Source organism: Mirounga leonina, unplaced genomic scaffold (assembly GCF_011800145.1).
Source record: "Mirounga leonina isolate KUSES-001 unplaced genomic scaffold, KU_Mleo_1.0 Mir_173, whole genome shotgun sequence".
Lineage (NCBI taxonomy): Eukaryota > Metazoa > Chordata > Mammalia > Carnivora > Phocidae > Mirounga > Mirounga leonina.
In genome coordinates this window covers 93953722-93973365 of record NW_023270447.1, presented here as the reverse complement: position 1 = coordinate 93973365, position 19644 = coordinate 93953722, and the positions used below count along the sequence as shown (strand labels likewise).

The following is a 19644-nucleotide window of genomic DNA, read 5'->3' as shown; positions in this document are numbered from 1 at the left end:
GAAAATGTGACTTAAGAGGAAAAGAGTTTTCAGAACTTTCTGGGGTGGCCGTACAGCCAGGTGCAGACAGCCTGGGGACCCAAACCTGAGCCCAGGCATGGGCACTCTGCATCCTGGGTGCCTGCAGACAAACCACAGAATGACAGAGGAGGCACGTCATGCCACACTGGCCGCGGCCGTGCCTGCTCGCTCTGTCTAGCACTGGGACTGCTCCTTGCGAGGCTTTCCGCATCCTGCCATCAGGGGCAAGAGGTCGGGGCAGAGTCCCACTCCAGACCAGCTTCTCGCACAGGCTTGATGTATCTAACCCAATACTGTGGGGCGCAGCAGTAAACAGCCCCCATGGTGCTGGTTTCCATCCCCACGGCCACGACTCCAGGGATCTGTGCAGGGCTCAGTACTTTCTGGTCTCTCATGTTGTAAAAATAAAGCCCCATCCACCATCTACTGCCCTTCCCCCCGCAGCATGGGCCCTGACCTCCAGGCTCAGGGCCAGCCAAGAAGCTACAAGCCCAACTGCCTGGTGAGGTGGGAGCACTGCACAGCAGTCCCCACAGGTCCCCAGGCTGGCAGCCCTCAGTCCTCCTCAGAGAGCTGCAGATCCTGCAACTCATCCTCTGGTCCCTGGGCCAGCCGCCACAGCTCCCGAAGGTCCAGGCCCGCTTCTGTGTCTGGGCCTCCATCTGCAGGGAGAGACCAAGGCAACATAAATTCTGCTTTATCAGGAAGAAGCCAGCCTTGGAGATTCCTCATCACTAATTAATCACAGCCCTAATTAATTTATTGGTGCCACTGTTACTGGCTGCCAGAACCAGCGGGAACACAGCAGCTGGCCTGGCATCCCTAAGGAAGGGTGTGGGCCCAGCTTAGAGCCATCCTCCCACCCGATGGCCCTGCCTGCCCATGCACCCACGCCCATGACAGCCTTGGGCTCCTGGACAGATAGGCTCAAAGGGCCACAGCACTACCCCTCACCCCCAGGAACCACTTACCTTTTGAACTGCCGACTTCTTCCTGGCTGCCATCCTCCTCCTCCTCCTCCTCCTCTACCCTCTGCCAAGCTCTTGGGGACCCAGGCATCCCTGGGGACCAAGGAGAAGAGCCCATGGGAGTGGGCCTGCCAGCAAATGCACACTGGGGGAAGCTAATGCAGGAAGGTGGGCCAGGCTCACAACCCCACACCCACCCACCTTTCCCTCAGGCCCCCTTGGGGCAGGTGGAGAGGGCTCCCAAGTGCCCAGCAAGGAGTGGGAGCGAGGGAACAAGGTCTGGGGACATGTGTTCCAATTCCAGGAGGCCCTCACCTCAGAGCAAGCAGAGTGGTGGGAGAAGGGCCCCAGCAAACATGAGCAGTAAGGTGGGAGCCGGCACCCCCTTCTGGTTCCATGAGGTGTCTGAGGAAGCCTTCCAGGTCCACCTTCCCCTTCCCCGCAGGGAGCTCAGGCCCCTACCTCTCTCTGAGAAGTCCATGGTACTATCTTCCTCATCACTGTCCAGGTCAAAGAGATCTTTAAATTCCACTCTGTCTTCATTCTTGTCTCCTACCTTCCGCCGCTTTATCTCTGGCAAGTTCAAATCTTCCAGCTGGAAGGACCCGGAATCAGAGCAGGAGGTGAGGGTGGTCAGGTGGCTCTGAGAGCCCACCGAGGCCTGGTCCCCAACCTGCCCTGTCTCAGCCCTGGGCCCCACCCTCCACCTAAAGGCTTAGCCCACAGCCACAGCGAGGTCACATCGTGCGTCACATAACAAGAACCCTGACCACAGTCACTGTCTCCCTCTCCCTCACATTCCCAAAGACAGGCTTTATCCAAACCCAGTGCCCCATTCCCTCCTCCGTTGCCCTTCAAGCTTCACCTCCCAACCAGTCTTCCACGCCAACTCTGCTTGGCCACTTTTTCTAGCCAACTCTTGGTCAGCATCACTGGAGAGGACTCCTGGACAGCCGCCCTGCCAGGCAGGTGAGGAGGCCCCAGCCACACACTGGCCACCAAGTGCCATCAAAGGTAGAATCACACCCACTGGCTGGAGGCCCAGCTGCAGCCCCTCACCTCTCTGTCTCCAACCTTCAACCATCAATCCCAGAAACGACAGCAGACCCATGACGACATGAGCCCAAGGACACAGACAGAGGCATGCCACTTAGCATGTGCCCTCAAGTCACACCATCCCACACCCACTGGCCAGGCCCAGACTCAGAGCATAGCCCCTCCTGTGCCTCCTGCCGATCCTCTGGTGTCCAAGGTCAGTCTAGCCACTCCCTCCTCCAAAATCCCCAGCCAGTCTGGCCTCCAGGGACTCCTGAAGGTCGTAAGAGAAGCCCTGATTACCCAGTTTTGCATGACGTCTGCCCCTTCAGAGCGGCCACAGGACAGGCTGCAGCTGCGAACAGGCCCCAGCCATCCTGCTGACGTTGTCCCTGGGACTGTCCCCTCCCACAAGCCCCCTTCCCCACTCTGATCTTAAAGTCACAGCCAGGGAGCTGGACCCTTGTCTCAGAACAAACCAGGTGGTCATGCCTGCCCATATCCCCCCCTACCCGCCCCCCAGCAAACGTCCCCTGCAGACATACACGCTCTTTGCCACTGATCTCCAGCTGGATCTCTCGCTCCCTCAGCTTCCGCCACTGGCTGTAGTACTTGCTGAGAGGGGTCCCTTCCTCTCGGGTCTGCTTCTCCCAGGCATCCTGTGGGGAGAGGTCCAGGATCATGTCCCATCCTGGGCAAACCTCCAAAGCCCAGCCCTGCACTGACTAGTACGCTCAGGCAGTGCCACCCGCCCAGCCACCCTCCCGGGCTCCCAACTGACCACCGCGTGCTGCTCGGCCACACCGAAGGAGGCCCCCTGGCGGCGGCTGCAGATGTACCCTGCATTCTCCTGCACCTTCTCCAGCAGCTGCTGCAGCTGCCGGCAGTAGTTGGCCACCTTGCATTCCCGGAGGAAGGACTTCAGCTGCAGAAGGAAGAGCGGCTCAGTCAGGGTCCAGACGCAGGCCTGCTCTGCACCCCACAATCTGTCTGGGTCACACATGACCACAGGGAGGTGGTGGGGGAGCAGGGAACATGGGTTCATGTGTCTCACAGCCCAAGTGCACAAGTCTGGCCCTGGGGAGCCCTAGTGCACACAGCTGGGGAGTGGGGCCCAAGTGCACACACCAGACTGTGGGGAAGGGGGCGCTGCATGACCGCTGCTGCCGGGGCCTACGGGGGCTGGAGAGCAGATGGCCCATCCCATAGGCCAGGCAGAGGCATGGAGGCCGCAGTGGGGCAGCATGGATCTATCCTCCAGATCAAATCCCACCCTCAGCCTGTCTCTGTAAATAAAGTTGTATTGGTACATGTCCACACTCATTCACGTATGCCTTTCTGTGGGTTTTTTGTACATCGGCTCGAAGACCTGAAAGCTGTACGAAACCACATGACTGTAAAATCTGGAGTTCTTACCCTCTGATGCTACCAGAACAGTCTGCCAAGCCCTGTTCCATACTACGATCCCCGGGACCTGGAGTCCAGAAATAAAGCCCTGCATACACGGCCACACCTGTCCCTGGATGGGCCTCTGAGCCAGTCCAGTTCTGGTCCGAGCAGCCCACCCCTACTCACCAAGCAGGCCTGCGACTGTGTGGGGCTGCTTCTGCCCACCAGGGCCAGACAGGGACAGGCAGTGCCACCTGGCCCTTCCCATGAGAGGCACCTGCCTCCTTGACATGGGAAACATCTGGGCTGAAAGCAGACGGACCTCTGACAGGTTAGGTTCTGCTACTGGGCCTGTGTGGCTGTGACAAGGATGCCTCCCTCTAGTCACTACATAAATGGGGAGCTGAGCCCATTAAGACAGCTTCGTCTGCTATATGGCAGGCCATTGAGGGATCTGCGAAGGGAAGGGAAGGGGGAGCCAGACAGCGGGTACACACCTGCAGGACGGCGGGCAGCGCCAGTTCAGGGAACGCAATGCTGTGGGCCTGGCTGTGCAGGTATTCCAGGATGAGGTCATACAGCTGCTCCACCAGGCCATCCTGAGGCAGCAGGGAAGAAAGGAGAATGTCAGGGGTGGGAAGATGGGAGCTCAGCCCTTCTCCAGAGCGGTCCAATGTGTCCGCTCACTTTCCAGGGTGGAAATCGGAGGATGTGACTCCACAGCCTCCCCAGAAGCCACACTCACACTCAGTGTAGCTGAGGCCAAGGACCACTGCTCCCCCCGCCACCCCAAAAGACCCATGAAGGTCCACATAAACTCTGGAGGGCAGCGGGCCCCCTCCTGTCCACACTCATCTGACTCCTGTCACCCTACACACTGACCTCAGTACGCTATGACGTCCGGCTGTGACCCCCACCCAAGGCATCTCCCCAAACCCCTCCACAGGAGGCCTGAGACCAGCCTCACCCGGTACGCCTTCTCCTGCAGGTTGACTCTGGACAGCTTCAGGATCACGGTGAAGTTGATGGGCTTGGAGCTCATGCGCCCCGGCCTCTTGTTGAAGTCAACCTGCTGGAAAACCTGTCCCAAGACCACATCAGCCTGGCCTGCTGTGCCTCATGCCTCACTGTACCACCCACTCTAGCCATACCCTGGGTCCTTAGAGACCCACTTGGGAACCAGGGACAAGCAGCCACATGCAGTGCCAGTCCTGTGGCCCCACAGACCCCCCTGCCTTGCAGAGCTCTGGCCTCAAAGGGAATCACTTCATCCTAGAGTGGGGATCTGGCCGATGGGAGTAGGACCAGGAGCACATGCATGCTACTGACTCCCTCCTAAAACCAAAGAAACGTCCTTCCTTTACACAGCCACCGTCACTGCAACGTCCTCACCCTTGACTGCACCCCTGAGGACCGGTGCTAACCCCAGGGCTGCATCCCTGGGAGGATCTCCGACGAGGGCCTGGGGAGCAACCACTCCCTCATCCTCCACGGAGACCACAGGCTGCGTACATCGGCCTCTGCCTCTTGGAGAAGCCCACCCCTAGGTCCGAAGGCTGAAGGCTGCAGGGTGCCCTGGGGGCAGCAGAGTGGGAGCCAAGCGTGGCCCCTCCTCACCACCCTTGCACAGAGGTGATCCAGGATGTTGTTCTGAAGGGGACGGGTGGCCAACACCGAAGATACCAGAGCTGGGAATGATGGTTCCCAGCTGAGCTCAACACAACTCCAGATGAAAATCACCCACAACTGTGGTATAACAAACTGTTTCCCTAAGGGAACATTGCCCTTTCTCAAACCTGGCTCAGCCTGGGCTTGGGGGGAAGGGGGGAAGGGTCGCTGCTCTCAATACCTCTTCCCACCCACCCAGGAAGGGCAGGGCAGAAACTGCCTCCTGACTTGTTTTCTCTGGGAAGGAGAGACCTGCACCCCTGGGTGTGAAGGAACATGCCAAGCAGAGCTGAGGCAGGGGTCAGTCAGTATGAGAGCTGTGCTAAATTAGAAGAAATCAGAATAGGAACCCTCCAGGGGCTCCCTTCTCTCTCCTACTTGGTAGGAGATACAGAGCACAGCCCTGTGACACTCATCCAGCCCATCTAGTGGTGGGTGGCACTAAGGCTCTCTAATAGGGAGATGTGAAGTCCTAAGTATACGGTGGGTTGGGGCCTAACCCCTAGTGGGTTTCTGGGCTGTAGTCGAACAACCTTTCCCCACCTGAGCTACACGCATGTGCAGGCGTGCAAGCACCCATATGCACGTGTATACATACAGATGTGCACATACACACAAATGCACACAGGAGTGTGCAGGAAAAAGAATGCAGCTTTGGAATCAGACCTAGGCTTCCGGCCCAGCTCTCCTGGTCACTGTAATAGACCGGCCAGACCCAAGTGTGTCCTAAAACCAGCCGCCTCAGGCCAGCCCTGCAGGGCAGCTGTCCGTGTCCTCACTGCCACTCTAGCCCACCAACACACACCACCAGCTTGGGCGGGTGGCAAGGCACTGCACAGAGCGATGCCCTCCCAGAACCTGCTCTACAAATGAGAAAACCAGCACTCGGGAAGTACCGTTATCTCAGAACACACGGTCCGCATACGGCAAGAAGGGCCTCCGAGGACAGCACGGAGACACTGGGCCACCCCACCCCACCCCGGCGGCGGGTACCCTCTCACCTCCAGCACGAAGGGCAGCACTGGGATGAAGACGCCAGTACTCTCCGAGAGCAGCGTCAGAGCACGTACACAGTGCATGCGCAGGGGGTAGAAACGGGCAGTGGGGACCAGCCTGGGAGCATGGGAAAGCAAGGGTGAGCAGAGGCCTGAGCCTCACAGACCCCACAAACCACCCTCCTGGCCTGGCTGCCCATGACTCAATTGTCAGGGTGAGGGAACACCCCAAATAACTTTTGACTTAATTTCATCTCAATGCAGGAGGGCGGCAAAGGGAGATGGTTCACTCAAGGCTTCCTTTCTTCCTTACTCCATGCTTTAAAAGGCTCCCCCTTCAGGAGCTCAGGGGCGACCCCTCCTGGCCAACAACGGCAGCCGCCGCCCACATGCAGCTCCTCCACCCCCACAGACCAAGGCTCAGGAATCACAACTGACGTGTGGCCTACCACACAGCCCTGCTCTGTCCAAGAACCAATTCCCTCCAGCTGCACGTGGCCCTTTCTACCCAGCATCACCCAGAACGCACGAGTCTGGGACACTGGGCCACAGACAGCACCACCCCCAGTCCCTCCTCAGGCGCTGCCAAGTAACAGACCCCAGGGTCCAGGGATGGCCCAGACCCTCCTGGAGAAGCAGCTCCTCCCTGGCCCCCCAGGATGCCTCCCTGTGTGGCCCTGGCCCTGACCCCCACAACAGCCCACGTGACCCCGGCCTCCCTCGGCCCTCAGGGCGACCCTGCCCACCCGACTCACTTGATGCAGCCGATTACCACCTGGGAGAGGGGGTAGATCAGGGGCTGGAGGGCTTCACTGGGGCGGACAGCGCTGAGCACACGGCACCACAAGTCCAGGCAATGCACGAACTGCCAGTTGTACACCGACTGGTAGGTCTCCTGGGCAGAGCGAAGTCCATCTCCAGGTCAGCGCGGGGCCCCTGGACGGCCCAGCTCTTCCTCACCCACCACGTGCACAGGATCCCAGCCAGCAGCAGCACTGTGCCCACCTACCCAACCTCCCCCCTCCACCTGCCACCTATTCCCAAAGCCCCCCAGCAAGGACCCTGATCCCACCAAGATGCTGGGCTGTCTCTCCCAAGAGAATGAGGCTTCCAGGAGGCCCCAGGCCCTCAGCCGGGTTAGGCTGGGGCCATCCCCCACCCCACAAGCACAACCACACACCTTCTTGCGTGTGGTCATGGCATTGCGCAGGTGGATGGCGAGCTGGCGGATGTAGAGGAAGGCGTGCTGGTAGGCGATGCCAGTGTCCAGGGCAAGCAGCTCGGTCAGGGTCCGCTGCATGAAGCTGATGAAGGGCAGGGTGCTGGGAGAGGTGAACTTGCAGTTCCTCACATACGTGATGTACATTTGCTGCCAGGAAGACCCCAGTCAGAGCCACCTGAGCTCCTAGGGTCCTAGGTACCCACCACCCAGCTCCCTTACAGCTGCTGCCTTGGCGGGAACCACAGTCTGGCCACGTCTGCTGCAGACCCCTCTCCCTGCACGGCACCTGCTCTTGGGCCCCCTGCTGCTGCTCAGCCTCCACACGTACACACCCACCAATCCCACACAAAGTTTGCAGTGCCAGGAGGAGGGGTCCTGTAGGTAGAGTGGAGTGCCAAGGAAGCTGCAGCATGAGTAACTGCAGGAAGAGGCAAGGACACCATGGAGGGACTGGGAAGGAGGGAGGCAGAAAAGCCCCAGCTATGTGCCAGGCCTATGCAGAGGTTTCTAGAGGGACTCCATGTGGGAAAGGCCACCCCAAGCTTGCAGCCGGACAGTGGGGTCCCCGTCCCTCTCCACACCTGATGTCCTCATCCACTGAGGGAGAGAGCTGTGCAGAGTAGTCCATGTGGAGCCCCAGGGGGCCAAGAGCTCCCATCCCTGTCACTGTCCCCAACTTCTCAGGGAGGGAACTGTGATGACAGTGGGGGTCAGCCCAGAGCCACAGTGCCAACAGAGGGCACCAACCACAAAGGCAGCTCTCCAGCCCTCAGGCCAAGACTTTCAGCCCAGACCCCGATGGACACAGACTCGGGGGCACCAGCGGCAGGAGCTCCGGGCCTGAGCACTACCTTGAGGACAGGACTCAGGAAGACGTCCTTCCTGTGCCGGCAGACCTTGACGAGGACCAGGAAGGCCAGTACACGCAACGTCTCCTCACCTGTGCTCCACAGGACCACCATCCTCTGCAGAAGGCAAGAGGTCACTGCCTGCCCCAGCCTCCCCAAGCCCAGCCAGAGGCCCCTGTGGTCACTGCTGGGGGACAGCCCTTCCCAAAGCACCTCAGGAGAGAAGCACCCAGAACTCAATTAGGGAGTAACAAAACATAAAACTAACCCCGTGAAGGCAGTACCACAAAAACACGACGCCCATATCCGGAAACGCACAGTAGAGAACAACAAAAGTACGTCTTGCTTCACTTCTCGTCAGAAACATCAGAAAGCTGTCACCTCACGTGACTGGCCTTGCAGCCCCAAGAGCAGAGAGCCGACGGAGACAGACCCAAGCAAGGCTAGGGTGGGGATGGGCGCAGATGCCACCCACACTCTGGCTAGGAGTGGGGCATGTTTGAGGGGCAGCGACACGCACCCCCATCCCACCGACACGGCGAGGGGCCTGCGCACCTTGAGCAGCACACGGCACTGCTTGGGGAAGGTCAGGTAGTACGGCACGGAGCTGCTGACGTGCTGGAGCACAGCTGCTGCCACCGTCGCCTCCGCCACGCAGGCCACCAGCTGGGGAAGCAGGAGAACGCCATGAGGCCCCAAACCCACGCGCGTCTGGGAAACAAGGAAGGACTGGACCACCGGATGTGGCCAGGCCCCGTGGAACACAGCAGGCCCTCTCCCCACTGGAACTGCACCTGTATAACTGAGCTCAGGTAGACCTTGATGTCCAGCCGGAGCTTCCCCCACAGCGGGCTGCTGGACGGCTGCAGCGCCCTGCAGAGAGACCAAACGCACACCCACCTGAGTGAAGCCCCACACTGCACGCTTTCTGCCAAAACCCGCCACCCTTCATGGTGATTGCTCTCTCGGTGCAGCGGCCCCCTTCGTGCAAGAGTCCATGCCTGACCAATGCCAGCACCTCACCTGTCAGCTTCCCTGCCCCCTTCCGACAGGGCCACCTCCACAAGGCTGCCCCCTCCTGATCACGAGTCCAGCCCTGGCAACTTCCACCAGACCCAGATACTCCTGTCTCCAGGTCCGCCACTGCCCCATGCCTCCCTTTCAGGTAGTAACAGCAGGACCCTTCCCCAGAGTCTTCTTTCTTCCTCTGCAAGGTGTCTGGGGATAGTCTGACCCTTCATGCCCTTGCTACCTCCTAGTCATGTGGCTGCATGACCCTCTCAGGCAAATGTCCCTCCCCTTTTACCAAAGGTCTGCTGCTCTTCTCTCCCCTCTGAAGACTTTTCACAGCCTCCTCTACTCAATGTACCTCTAATGTGGAACTTAAGGTTCCCAAACTAGCTTTGAAGAGACACCTACCTACGGGCACGCACACCTCCCAGAGCAAACAGCAAAGAAGTGGACAAGATATCCATTTAAAGAGAGAAAAAGAACAAAAAAGAGAGAATCCTGACCTAGAAAACTAGTGGTGCAAAGCCAAGCACACACTCTGGGCCCCCTAAAAAATTCTGGGTAGAGAATGTACCTTCTCAGAAAGAAAAGAGAAAGAAGGAAGGACAAAGCCACCCACTGGCCCTGAGTGCCCAGCCTCTCCCAGGAACCCTGCAAAGGGCCTGGCTCTATCTTCAACATCCCTCTATCCTGGTTGGGTCTAGAAAGGACCCCTAGATCACAAAGCCTCTGCCTTCCCCAATGCAGGGGCCTGACTACGCCTCCCTACCTCCCCTCTTCCCTTTCACCTGCTACTGTCCTTTGGGACTTTTCCAAACAGCAACTTCTGGAGACAGCCAAAGAGATCTCGAATGCAGAAGGTAACCAGGGCGTTGAACACTGCAATGAAGGGACCACAGATGCCATTCACAGGACAGAAGATGGAAGAGAGAGCCTGTATCCCATGTCCTCTCACCCGAGCTCACCAGCACTGTCCGTGACCTGGAATTTGCTGGCTTCAGCACCTTCTTGGTCTCCTTGGGTGGTGACCACAGCAGCTCGGAATGCCTGCACAACTTCATGGAACAGCTTCGGAGTAAGGTGATGCTAAAGGGGTTAAGAGAACCCAAAATGTTGGGGGAGAAATCAGCTGTGTCAAACAGAGCATGAGGCAACCAGAGCTCCAGAAATCTGCTCTATGAGAAAATGGCGCCCCTTGCCCACATTCTGAGACGTGGAAGCAATGTTATGGAGCCACATGCAGGGAACAAAAAAGGAGTCCAGAATGTTCCTGGAAGGGCAGGGAGCCTGGCTCAGGGCCATACGGGAGAGGCTGAGGGTCCCAGATCTGGATGGTGACCTGTGACAGGTGGTATCTAGAATTCTCCCTCTGTCCTTTCCTTTTCCTGCAGAAACCAATGCAAGACCCTGGGAAGAAGGGCTCTGGCTCCACTGACTGGCAAAGGCACAGAGACTATGTCTTGCCCACAGTGGATTTCAGGCAGCAGGGAGCATGAGAGAGAAACTGAGGGGAAGAGAGCAGGAGAGCCCCTAGACTCTCTGACCGAAGGACAGAATGCAATCCTGGAGCCTCTCCGCATAAAGAAAGAATTAAGTGAGATTCTCTGGTGCTAAATAGGACTCCAGTGCCAGTGCTCAGAGAAGGGCTCCTCCCACCTACCTCCTCCCAACTGCACAGATCCAAGTAACTGAAATGAGGCTAGGGCAGACTCCTAAAGCAGGGTGGGGGTGGTGGGGGTGTCCAATTGCCCACCCTATGCCACTTCTCACCTTTGCTGCCTGTTTCCATCTCTCAACCATCACAAGGGTCACAGGAGCAGAATCCCTTTTCTTCCCCTTCAGTCCTCTGGGGACCCCATCCTCATCCGCATCTTCCCCCTCCACACTTGCTTCCTGTACCAGACAGAGGGCCAGGCTGGAGCAGGATGCAGAGGCCGTAAGTGTGCCCCTGCCCCCACCAATTCTGCCTAGGCCCTCACTTCCAGCATATCTGGCAGAGAGTGGAGCTGCTCCTCTTCATCCTCAGTGCTGTCTGAATCACTAAAGTTCAGCAGGCTCTGGTCGTTCTCCTGCAGGAACTTGTAGAACTCGGGATCTTTGTCCTTCAGCCGAGAGAGCTGGTCCTTATGCTCAGATGCTCGACCTTTATGCCGGCTGAGAAGGCGGGGGCATCAAGTACAATGAATAGGCACAGCCCACAGGGGTGGGGGAAAAGGGATGAGGCTTCCTGTCCTCCACACTGTAAGCTTGCCAGCCTCCACAAAGAAGCTACAGGGCTTGATCTGCAACCTCCACAGCAGCTACTGACAACTGTTGGTTTTCAGCAGATCCCCCTCCCCTAAACTCCAGACTCACATATCCAACAGCCTCTCTACACATGCTTCAACACCTGCATTTCAAACCCAACACATACAACACTGAACTTGTGGTTCTCCCAAACTTGTTCTGCTGGCACTCTGCTCCATCTCAGGTGTCGGTAACCCTACCTTTCCCGGTACTCAAGTGAAAGACAGCCTCTCTATCTCTTACGCCCAGCATGCGAAGTGCCATGAGGTCTCCTCAGCAAAACCCCTTCAAAGCCCCTCATGCATCCTCTTAAACCAGCACCATCTCTCAAGTCCCCCAATTACCACAGTGGTCTCTCCCTATCTCCATACCCACCAACTCCAAGCTATTCTCAACACAGCAACCCAAGTGACCCTTTGTGTTAGCGCCATGTGACATTATTTCACAGCTCAAAACCCTGAGATAACTTCCCATTGTACCGGTATGTCTTATAAACGGCCTGCAAGGTCTGACTCCATCATCATCTCTCCAGGTCCACCTCCTACTACTCTCCCCCTCACTCCTCCTTGGACACTCACCTGTGTAAGATCCGCCCCCACTTCAGGAGCTCTGCTGTTCCTGACACCTGAAACACCGCAGTTTTCTTCCCCTGTCTGCGTGACTTCCTCCCTCAGGTCTCTGTTCAGTTACCACCTCCTCAAAGGTCCTTCTCCACCAAACAGCAACAGGAACCCCCAATACGCTCCCTATTTATCTAACCCTTTGTGTTTTTCTTCACTGTTTGCCACACTTATCTTTTCTAATCTACCATACGTCTGATTCACCCGGGCTGCGTGAGTCTTCTAGACCGGAAAAGGACCCTTTCATTATGCACCAACGTATGCCCACCACCTAAAATAAGGTTTGTCGGGGCGCCTGGGTGGCTCAGTTAGGCGTCTGACTCGTGCTTGCGGATCGGCTCAGGTCGTGATCTTGGGGTAGAAGGCTCCGCACTCAGCCGGGAGTCGCTTGCGATTCCTTCTCTCCTCCCTCTGCCACTGCCCACCCCGCCCCCCGCGCGCGCGGTCTCTCTCCCAAATAATCTTTTTAAAATGTAAGTAAATAAAACAAGGCTCGTCACAGAGCAAGGCCTCGGCAAACGCCGGAAGCAGGAGTGAATAAGCCGAAGGGTCTGGGGGAGGGGCCGGAGGTCCCCGGGCTTCAGTCCTGAGACCCCAGGAGTGATCCCCACCCACCCGACGGGGCGGGCCGGGGCAGTGGAAAGGGTTTGGCTTTACAGACGCTCCTCCCACCTGGGCGAGGGGCTCCCGCCTGGCCCGTCCGGTCTCCGGTCGGCTCCAAACACCGCCCGCGCCTCTGCTTCTGGGGCTCCTCCGGACTCCGAGTCAGACTCAGAATCAAAGCCCGAAGCCAAGAACTCGTCCACTGTCAGTTCCGCCAGGCGCCTGCGGGTTACGACGTCGCAGTCAGGACTCCCCGCCAGCCCGGCATGCCCCCGCCTTGCTGCACCAGGAACACGGAGATGCGCGAGGAGAGCCCCTTTGGGTACACGCGCCCACCGGAAGGCCGAATTGGTCCTCACACCTCCACTTACCGCTTGCCACCCCGCGCCGCCGCCATTACCCCCAGACAGCGGCGTGCGCCCCACTTCCGGCCCCAGAATGCGTCCCTTGGCCGCACTTCCTCCGGGCCCGCCCCGCCCCCGGGCCCGCCCCGCCGCGCCCCACGGGTGGCTTTCAGTTTCTCTAACGGTGGCTCTGGCGGCATCCAGGCGGGAGGGCGCGTTCCCATCCTCTGTGCTCCGGGCTCCCAGGGGCTCCCAGGGTGGCAGGCCGGATGCAGGCTAACGGCGCAGGCCTGGTTCAGTCACGGTTCCGCACACATGCTGAGCGTCGGGCTGTAGATCTCGAAAATCGGGCAGGACTGCATAGGGTGGAACCCTGACCTGCTGCTCACAAACTGTGTCCTTCCCGGTCCGAGGGAGTAATAGCGGCACCTATCTGAGGGAAGGTGAGGCATGGGGCCTGGGGCACCCTCTCCCAGCCCTGCCCACAGCCTCCCAGAGCTCCATAAGCACGTGCCTGTGGGGATGTCCATGCACGACAAAATGCATCCAGGTGAAAACATTTGACAGACAGGACTTCTATGCAAAGAGCTCTTACAAATCAATAATAAAGAGCCAACAGTCTAGCAGGAAAAGCAGTCTAGTAGAATAGGCAAAGCCATGGGGCGGGGGGGGGGGGGGGGGGGGGGGATTCGCCAAAAAAATGATACTCTGATGGCCAGGCCGGTCTCGACTGGATCAAATGAGGATCAGAATGATGAGAATCACTTCTACTTCACTGGACAATCCACAGCAAGGGGTGGGGGGCAGTGGACAGATCCCAGAGCTGTTATTGAAGCCCGTTTGGCCAAATCTTCCCGAAAGTACTGCACCTGATACTTGGGTCCACCGAGTCCTCTGCTGGGAATTTGCCTAAATCCACAATATGGGGCCGGGCAGGCATGGCCCCTTTTCCTTTGCCCCGGCTGTGGGAAGGGCAGGTACAAAGGCCCAGTGGCTGGAAGGTTGCCTTGCTAGAAGAAAGGAGGTGGGAAAACCAGATTATGCCCTCCTATCCCCCCCACCCCCAAGGGCAAGGGTTTGTGGTCCTGGGACCCCAGATCCCACAGCCTTCTTGGAAGCAGGCGTGGCTCCTGGCAGGTCCCCCAGACCCTGCGCCCCCACCCCATCCCACCCTACCACCACCACCCCACCCCACCCCACCTCCCCGCAGCTAGCGCCCAGTTCAAGGCCTGGTACGTGTAGGGGTTCATGGGGCGAACCCAGCAAAGGCCAGCCAGGCAAAGTGGTCTGTCTGGGGTCATAAAGGGGGCGAGGCAGGATGTGGTACCGGGCTGCCTCAGGCCCCAGGGGCAGCAGGGCCTTCCCAGCTGCGGGCCCAGGGTGCTTACGGGGGCGGGGCTTCTAAAATAAATTGGCGGGGATGGATGGTCCGGGAGGCTTCTCCGAGGTAGGCGGCGGGGGGGCCCCAGGGGCTTCCTGGAGGAGAAAGCGGGCGGGGCGCCCGGACATTGACTGGGAGGATTGGAGTGCTGTGTTCAGTCCCCGAAGACGCGGGGAGCGCGGGAGGCGGGGCGGGCGGCGCCGAGAAACAGCGGCTGCGGGCGGGCGGCGGGAGCGAGGGACGCTGAGCGGGCCGCCACCGCCTAGCAGCCCTCCAGCAAGTCAGTACGTCCGTTCGCCTGTGTGTTCTCCGCGGGTCGCGGCGGGTCCGATAGCCGAGCCCATGCAGCCGCGCAGCGAGCGCCCGGCTGGCAGGACGCAAAGCCCGGAGCACGGCAGCCCGGGGCCCGGGCCGGAGGCGCCGCCGCCGCCACCGCCGCCGCAGCCACCGGCGTAAGTGGGCCGAGGGGCTGGGGACCGTAAGCCGGACCGGGGGCTGAGTGGGTCCGGGAAGGAGACAAGGAGGGGCGTGCGCCGACCCTGGCTGGCTGCCCGGAGGAGGCGGCCTCGGCGCCCCGCAGGCTCGGCCCGCCGGTGGAGGGTACAACTGCCCCTCTGTTTATCGCGCACACAGCGACGTGGGACAGGGCGTCCAGAGGTGGCTGCTTCCTGGAGGCTCTGTCCTCTCCCGCCGCCCTTGAATTCCGGCTGCGCTTAGACTTAGGCGACTTGTCTGCAGGATGGGGGGCGGGGGGGGGGGGGGTTGAGCTGCTCCCGAGGGTCAAGTGAGGTTAGACCTGCTGGTGGGCATAGGGGTCTTCTTCAGAGCTGTCATGAAGCATTAGCCAGTCGCACTTCATGCACATCCTGTGTGCCCAGCCGGTGCTGAGGACACTGGACTCTGATGGGGAATGGGAAGGGTGGCCAGTGACAGAGGAGCTCCTGGTCCCAACGAGGGCAAAGGGAACCTGGTTCTTAGGAGAGTTACAGGCAGAGAAATCCTATTCTATGGGGACCCTTGGGCAGAGGGGTCCTGGCAGAGGAAGCTGTGTAGGTTCAACCATGGCATCAGGTGTGTGACTGGACCTCATGCTAGGAGCAAGTGTGGAGCAGTCCAAGGAGGCTCCCTGTATGTGAGGGAGAAGAGTTAGCGGGGAGGGGGGGGTGGTCCTTGAAGGAAGCCAGGTATGGGCTGTCAGGGAGAAGGGTGGCCTCCTAGGTGCCCTGGCCCTGCCTACGGTTTCAGGGGTGGGTGAGCAGCTCCCTGCAGAGTGCACCTGACCTGGCACTGCCCATCTGCAGCCCGGAGGCAGAGCGCGCACGTCCTCGGCAGGCCCGGCCCACGGCCCCAATGGAGGGTGCAATGCAGCTGCTGAGCCGTGAGGGCCACACTGTGTCCCACAACTCCAAACGGCACTACCACGACGCCTTCGTGGCCATGAGCCGCATGCGGCAGCGTGGCCTCCTGTGTGACATCGTCCTGCACGTGGCGGCCAAGGAGATCCGAGCACACAAGGTGGTGCTGGCCTCCTGCAGCCCCTACTTCCACGCCATGTTCACAAGCAAGTACCACCACATCCAGTCTGGGCACTCGGGGGGCTCCACAGATCTCCCAGGGCAGGGACCGGCCTGACCTGCTGTCCCCACAGATGAGATGAGTGAGAGCCGCCAGACGCACGTGACACTGCATGACATTGACCCTCAGGCCCTGGACCAGCTGGTGCAGTTTGCGTACACGGCTGAGATTGTGGTGGGCGAAGGCAACGTGCAGGTGAGGCCGCCTCATCTCGCGTCGCATGCCTCTACTGGGCCCCTGTGCCTCAGCTCCCCGTGTTTCCTTGTGCCTCTCCCTCGGTTCCTCATGTCCCGGTTCCCTGTCCCTGCTCCCCTGGCTCTCTCTGTCTCATCTCACCCCACAGACTCTGCTCCCAGCTGCCAGCCTCCTGCAGCTGAATGGCGTCCGTGACGCCTGCTGCAAGTTCCTACTGAGTCAGCTCGACCCCTCCAACTGTCTGGGCATCCGGGGCTTTGCTGACACGCATTCATGCAGTGACCTGCTCAAGGCAGCCCACAGGTACGTGCTGCAGCACTTCGTGGATGTGGCCAAGACTGAGGAGTTCATGCTGTTGCCACTAAAGCAGGTAACATGCCAGCTGGGGCACGGCCTTGACTCTGACCCAGTCCCTGGACCCTGGACCCCAGACCCAGCCCTTGGACTCCTGGCTCCCTTCATCTTGGCCCTTAAGACCTGGTCCTTTGGCCCCCAACCCTCATGTCCAGCCTCTGACCCACATTCCTGCCTCACTACCCATCCCTTGCCCTCTCCCCACCCTACCCCCACCTCACCCCCTTTTTCTGACCCACCCAAACCTTCAACTTTTGACTTTTGATCCCATCCTGTCCTGACCACATCCCTGCCTACAACCTCCAGGCCCTGGTTCTACATCCCTAGGATTGTTCTGGGCCTAGGCCCCCAGGAACCAAATCTGTGGTTCCTGACCCTGCTTGGCCCCTTCTCATAGGAACACTGGGCTCCCCATTGGACTCTCCCTCCTGGGCACCTTCAGGGCTCCTTGGGCCCCCAAGATCCTCCCTAGATCTCAGGTCCGAGGGTCCCCACCCCCAGGTGCTGGAACTGGTCTCTAGCGACAGCCTGAACGTGCCTTCAGAGGAGGATGTCTACCGTGCCGTCCTGAGCTGGGTCAAACATGACGTGGATGCTCGGAGGCAGCACGTCCCAAGGGTGAGGCCAGTGCCTAGGGGGCCCTCTGTGCCTAGGAGGGGATGCAAGGTGGCTGAGGGCCTGGGTGCTGCACTTGGGCTCTGCCATGTCCAGGATATACAGTGGCTGAGGGCCTGGGTGCACTTGGGCTCTGCCATGTCCAGGATACACAGTGGCTGAGGGCCTGGGTGCACTTGGGCTCTGCCATGTCCAGAAACCCCCTCACAGGAGTGATGCAGACACATGTTTCAAGAAGGGTCCAGCGTGTCTGAGGGGGATCTCTTCACTGGGGCCTGCCACCTGACTGTGGCACCCCTCCACCCCAGCTGATGAAGTGTGTGCGCCTGCCCCTGCTGAGCCGGGACTTCCTGCTGGGCCACGTGGATGCTGAGAGCCTGGTGAGGCACCATCCTGACTGCAAGGACCTGCTTATTGAGGCCCTCAAATTCCACCTGCTGCCTGAGCAGAGGGGTGTTCTGGGCACCAGCCGTACACGGCCTCGGCGCTGTGAGGGCGCTGGCCCTGTGCTCTTCGCTGTGGGTATGTTCACCTGTCATGTCTCCTCATGTCTGGGCCCCTCCCCCACATACCCTTCCTCTCCCCTCCCATTCCTGGCCTGTGCTTTCTATCTGTGACCCCAGCACAAGCCTGTCTCACACTGTGCTGGTCACATCCTGTACCCGCCCCGCACCTGCTCTTCTGTCCACCTGTGGAGGACCCCATGTGGTATGACCCACTCAGCAATCCCCATCCCCACCCACCTTGGAGCCTCCATACTCTTGACCTTGAGCTGCACTAGAGACCCCCAGCCATTGCCTCCCTGGTCCCTTGTCCTGCCCCGTCACCTCCCCTTTCCTAGGTGGTGGGAGCCTGTTCGCCATCCACGGGGACTGTGAAGCATATGACACACGCACTGACCGCTGGCATGTGGTGGCCTCCATGTCCACGCGCCGGGCCCGGGTGGGCGTGGCGGCAGTTGGGAACCGGCTGTATGCTGTGGGTGGGTAAGTGCGGAGGCTGGTTTGGGGTCGGGGCTTAGCATGTGCCACTGGGCCAGTCCTGACCGGCAGCGGACCCCTCCCCTAGTTACGATGGGACTTCAGACCTGGCCACCGTAGAGTCGTACGACCCTGTGACCAACACCTGGCAGCCCGAGCTGTCCATGGGCACAAGGCGCAGCTGCCTGGGCGTGGCTGCCCTGCATGGACTCCTGTATGCAGCTGGTGGCTACGATGGGGCCTCCTGCCTCAACAGGTAGTGGCCGGGTCAGGGCCGGGTGGCCTCTCGGGGTTGGTTCGGCTGCAGGAGTGGCTGCACCCGGACTGCAGAGATCGTGCCTGAAGGGAGCAAAGAGGGACCCAAGCTGACTCAAGTCACCGGGCACCCTGGGCCTCTTCACCTGCACCAACCCAGCTGCCCCTTCTTTCCCTCTCAAGTCCTTCCCACCAGCCCCGGGGCTGGGCACCACATGGACACTTGCCCAGGATCATGCAGGCCACCAGCTAGGGGCCCATATCCCCCCCCAGAGGGCCTGCTACTTGCTCCACTGGGATTCTGGGGTCAGTCTCTGTGACTGGCCAGGATGGGATTTTAATCATTCCATGGGGGAGGGCCGGCCGTGGGTCCAGGGCAGCCTTTCTGCCACTGCTCAAGGTCAGCGGCAGGCCTGGTGTCCACAGTGCTGAGCGTTACGACCCTCTGACGGGAACATGGACCTCCATCGCCGCCATGAGCACCCGGAGGCGATACGTGCGTGTGGCCATGCTCGGTGGGTAACAGGGCCTGCTCTATGTAGTGTCCACCCCCCCCCCCCCCCCCCCCGCCCCCCCCCCCCCCGGAGACCCCACACATAGCAGGCACACCACGGGCACGTTGACTGTCTGCAGATGGGAACCTGTATGCCGTGGGTGGTTACGACAGTTCATCACACCTGGCGACTGTGGAGAAGTATGAGCCCCAGGTATGAAACACACCCCAATCACATGAATTTCCCTTCCAAGAGCTACTTGAGGTCATTGCTCTGGTCACCCACATCACCCAGATGATCAGCCCTCTAGGTCCCACCCCATCCCACAGATACCCTATCCTGGAGTAGGGTTCTTGCACTGTAGAGAAGGAGGGAGGCTGGTGATGGGTCTGCCCCCAGCTGGTCCCTTCAACCGCAGGTAAACGCATGGACCCCCGTGGCCTCCATGTTGAGCCGACGAAGCTCAGCAGGGGTGGCGGTGCTGGAGGGAGCCCTCTACGTGGCCGGCGGCAATGATGGCACCAGCTGCCTCAACTCTGTGGAGAGATACAGCCCTAAGGCCGGTGCCTGGGAGAGTGTGGCACCCATGAACATCCGAAGGTGCGCCGGCCCCTCCCCCACAGGCCTGGAGTGTCCCCGTGTCCCCAGCACCCACCCCAGACACAGATCTGTCTTAAGGCCTCCAGCCGGCGTCGTGTGTCCACGCCTCCCATCAGTACGCACACCAACCAGCCCCAGGGCCCCGCCCCCGGAGGCTCCTCCCGTGGCCCCGCCCCCGGAGGCTC

The 19644-nt window shown here is 60.0% G+C and overlaps 2 protein-coding genes across 3 annotated transcripts in view; one reads left to right on the top strand and one right to left on the bottom strand.

Moving 5' to 3' along the window:
• Positions 1-5: 5 nt before the first annotated feature.
• Positions 6-13429, bottom strand: NOC2L (NOC2 like nucleolar associated transcriptional repressor). Of its 2 annotated transcripts, none has more exons than XM_035020107.1 (19): positions 13194-13429; positions 12736-12888; positions 11137-11311; positions 10928-11050; positions 10123-10243; positions 9946-10036; positions 8941-9019; positions 8702-8812; positions 8150-8263; positions 7257-7445; positions 6832-6971; positions 6083-6194; positions 4381-4494; positions 3911-4012; positions 2806-2949; positions 2570-2683; positions 1452-1584; positions 993-1082; positions 6-683 (listed from the first exon to the last, which is right to left on the bottom strand). In XM_035020107.1, exons 1-19 carry the CDS (start codon positions 13232-13234, stop codon positions 577-579), a joined length of 2253 nt encoding a protein of 750 aa, XP_034875998.1. In that variant the 5' UTR covers positions 13235-13429; the 3' UTR covers positions 6-576. The 2 variants fall into 2 exon arrangements, with proteins under 2 accessions (XP_034875998.1, XP_034875999.1); XM_035020108.1 differs by lacking the exon at positions 13194-13429 and adding an exon at positions 13038-13112.
• A 979-nt stretch (positions 13430-14408) lies between these two features.
• KLHL17 (kelch like family member 17) overlaps positions 14409-19644 on the top strand; it is a 6304-nt gene continuing 1068 nt past the window's right edge. Inside the window, exons 1-11 of the mRNA XM_035020109.1 lie at positions 14409-14843; positions 15693-15952; positions 16040-16161; positions 16310-16531; positions 17017-17133; positions 17439-17652; positions 17972-18116; positions 18199-18366; positions 18792-18880; positions 18999-19072; positions 19278-19459. Of these exons, the coding sequence (XP_034876000.1) occupies positions 14431-14843; positions 15693-15952; positions 16040-16161; positions 16310-16531; positions 17017-17133; positions 17439-17652; positions 17972-18116; positions 18199-18366; positions 18792-18880; positions 18999-19072; positions 19278-19459 (2006 nt within the window). The 5' untranslated portion in view covers positions 14409-14430. The remainder of the gene's footprint in view (positions 14844-15692; positions 15953-16039; positions 16162-16309; positions 16532-17016; positions 17134-17438; positions 17653-17971; positions 18117-18198; positions 18367-18791; positions 18881-18998; positions 19073-19277; positions 19460-19644) is intronic.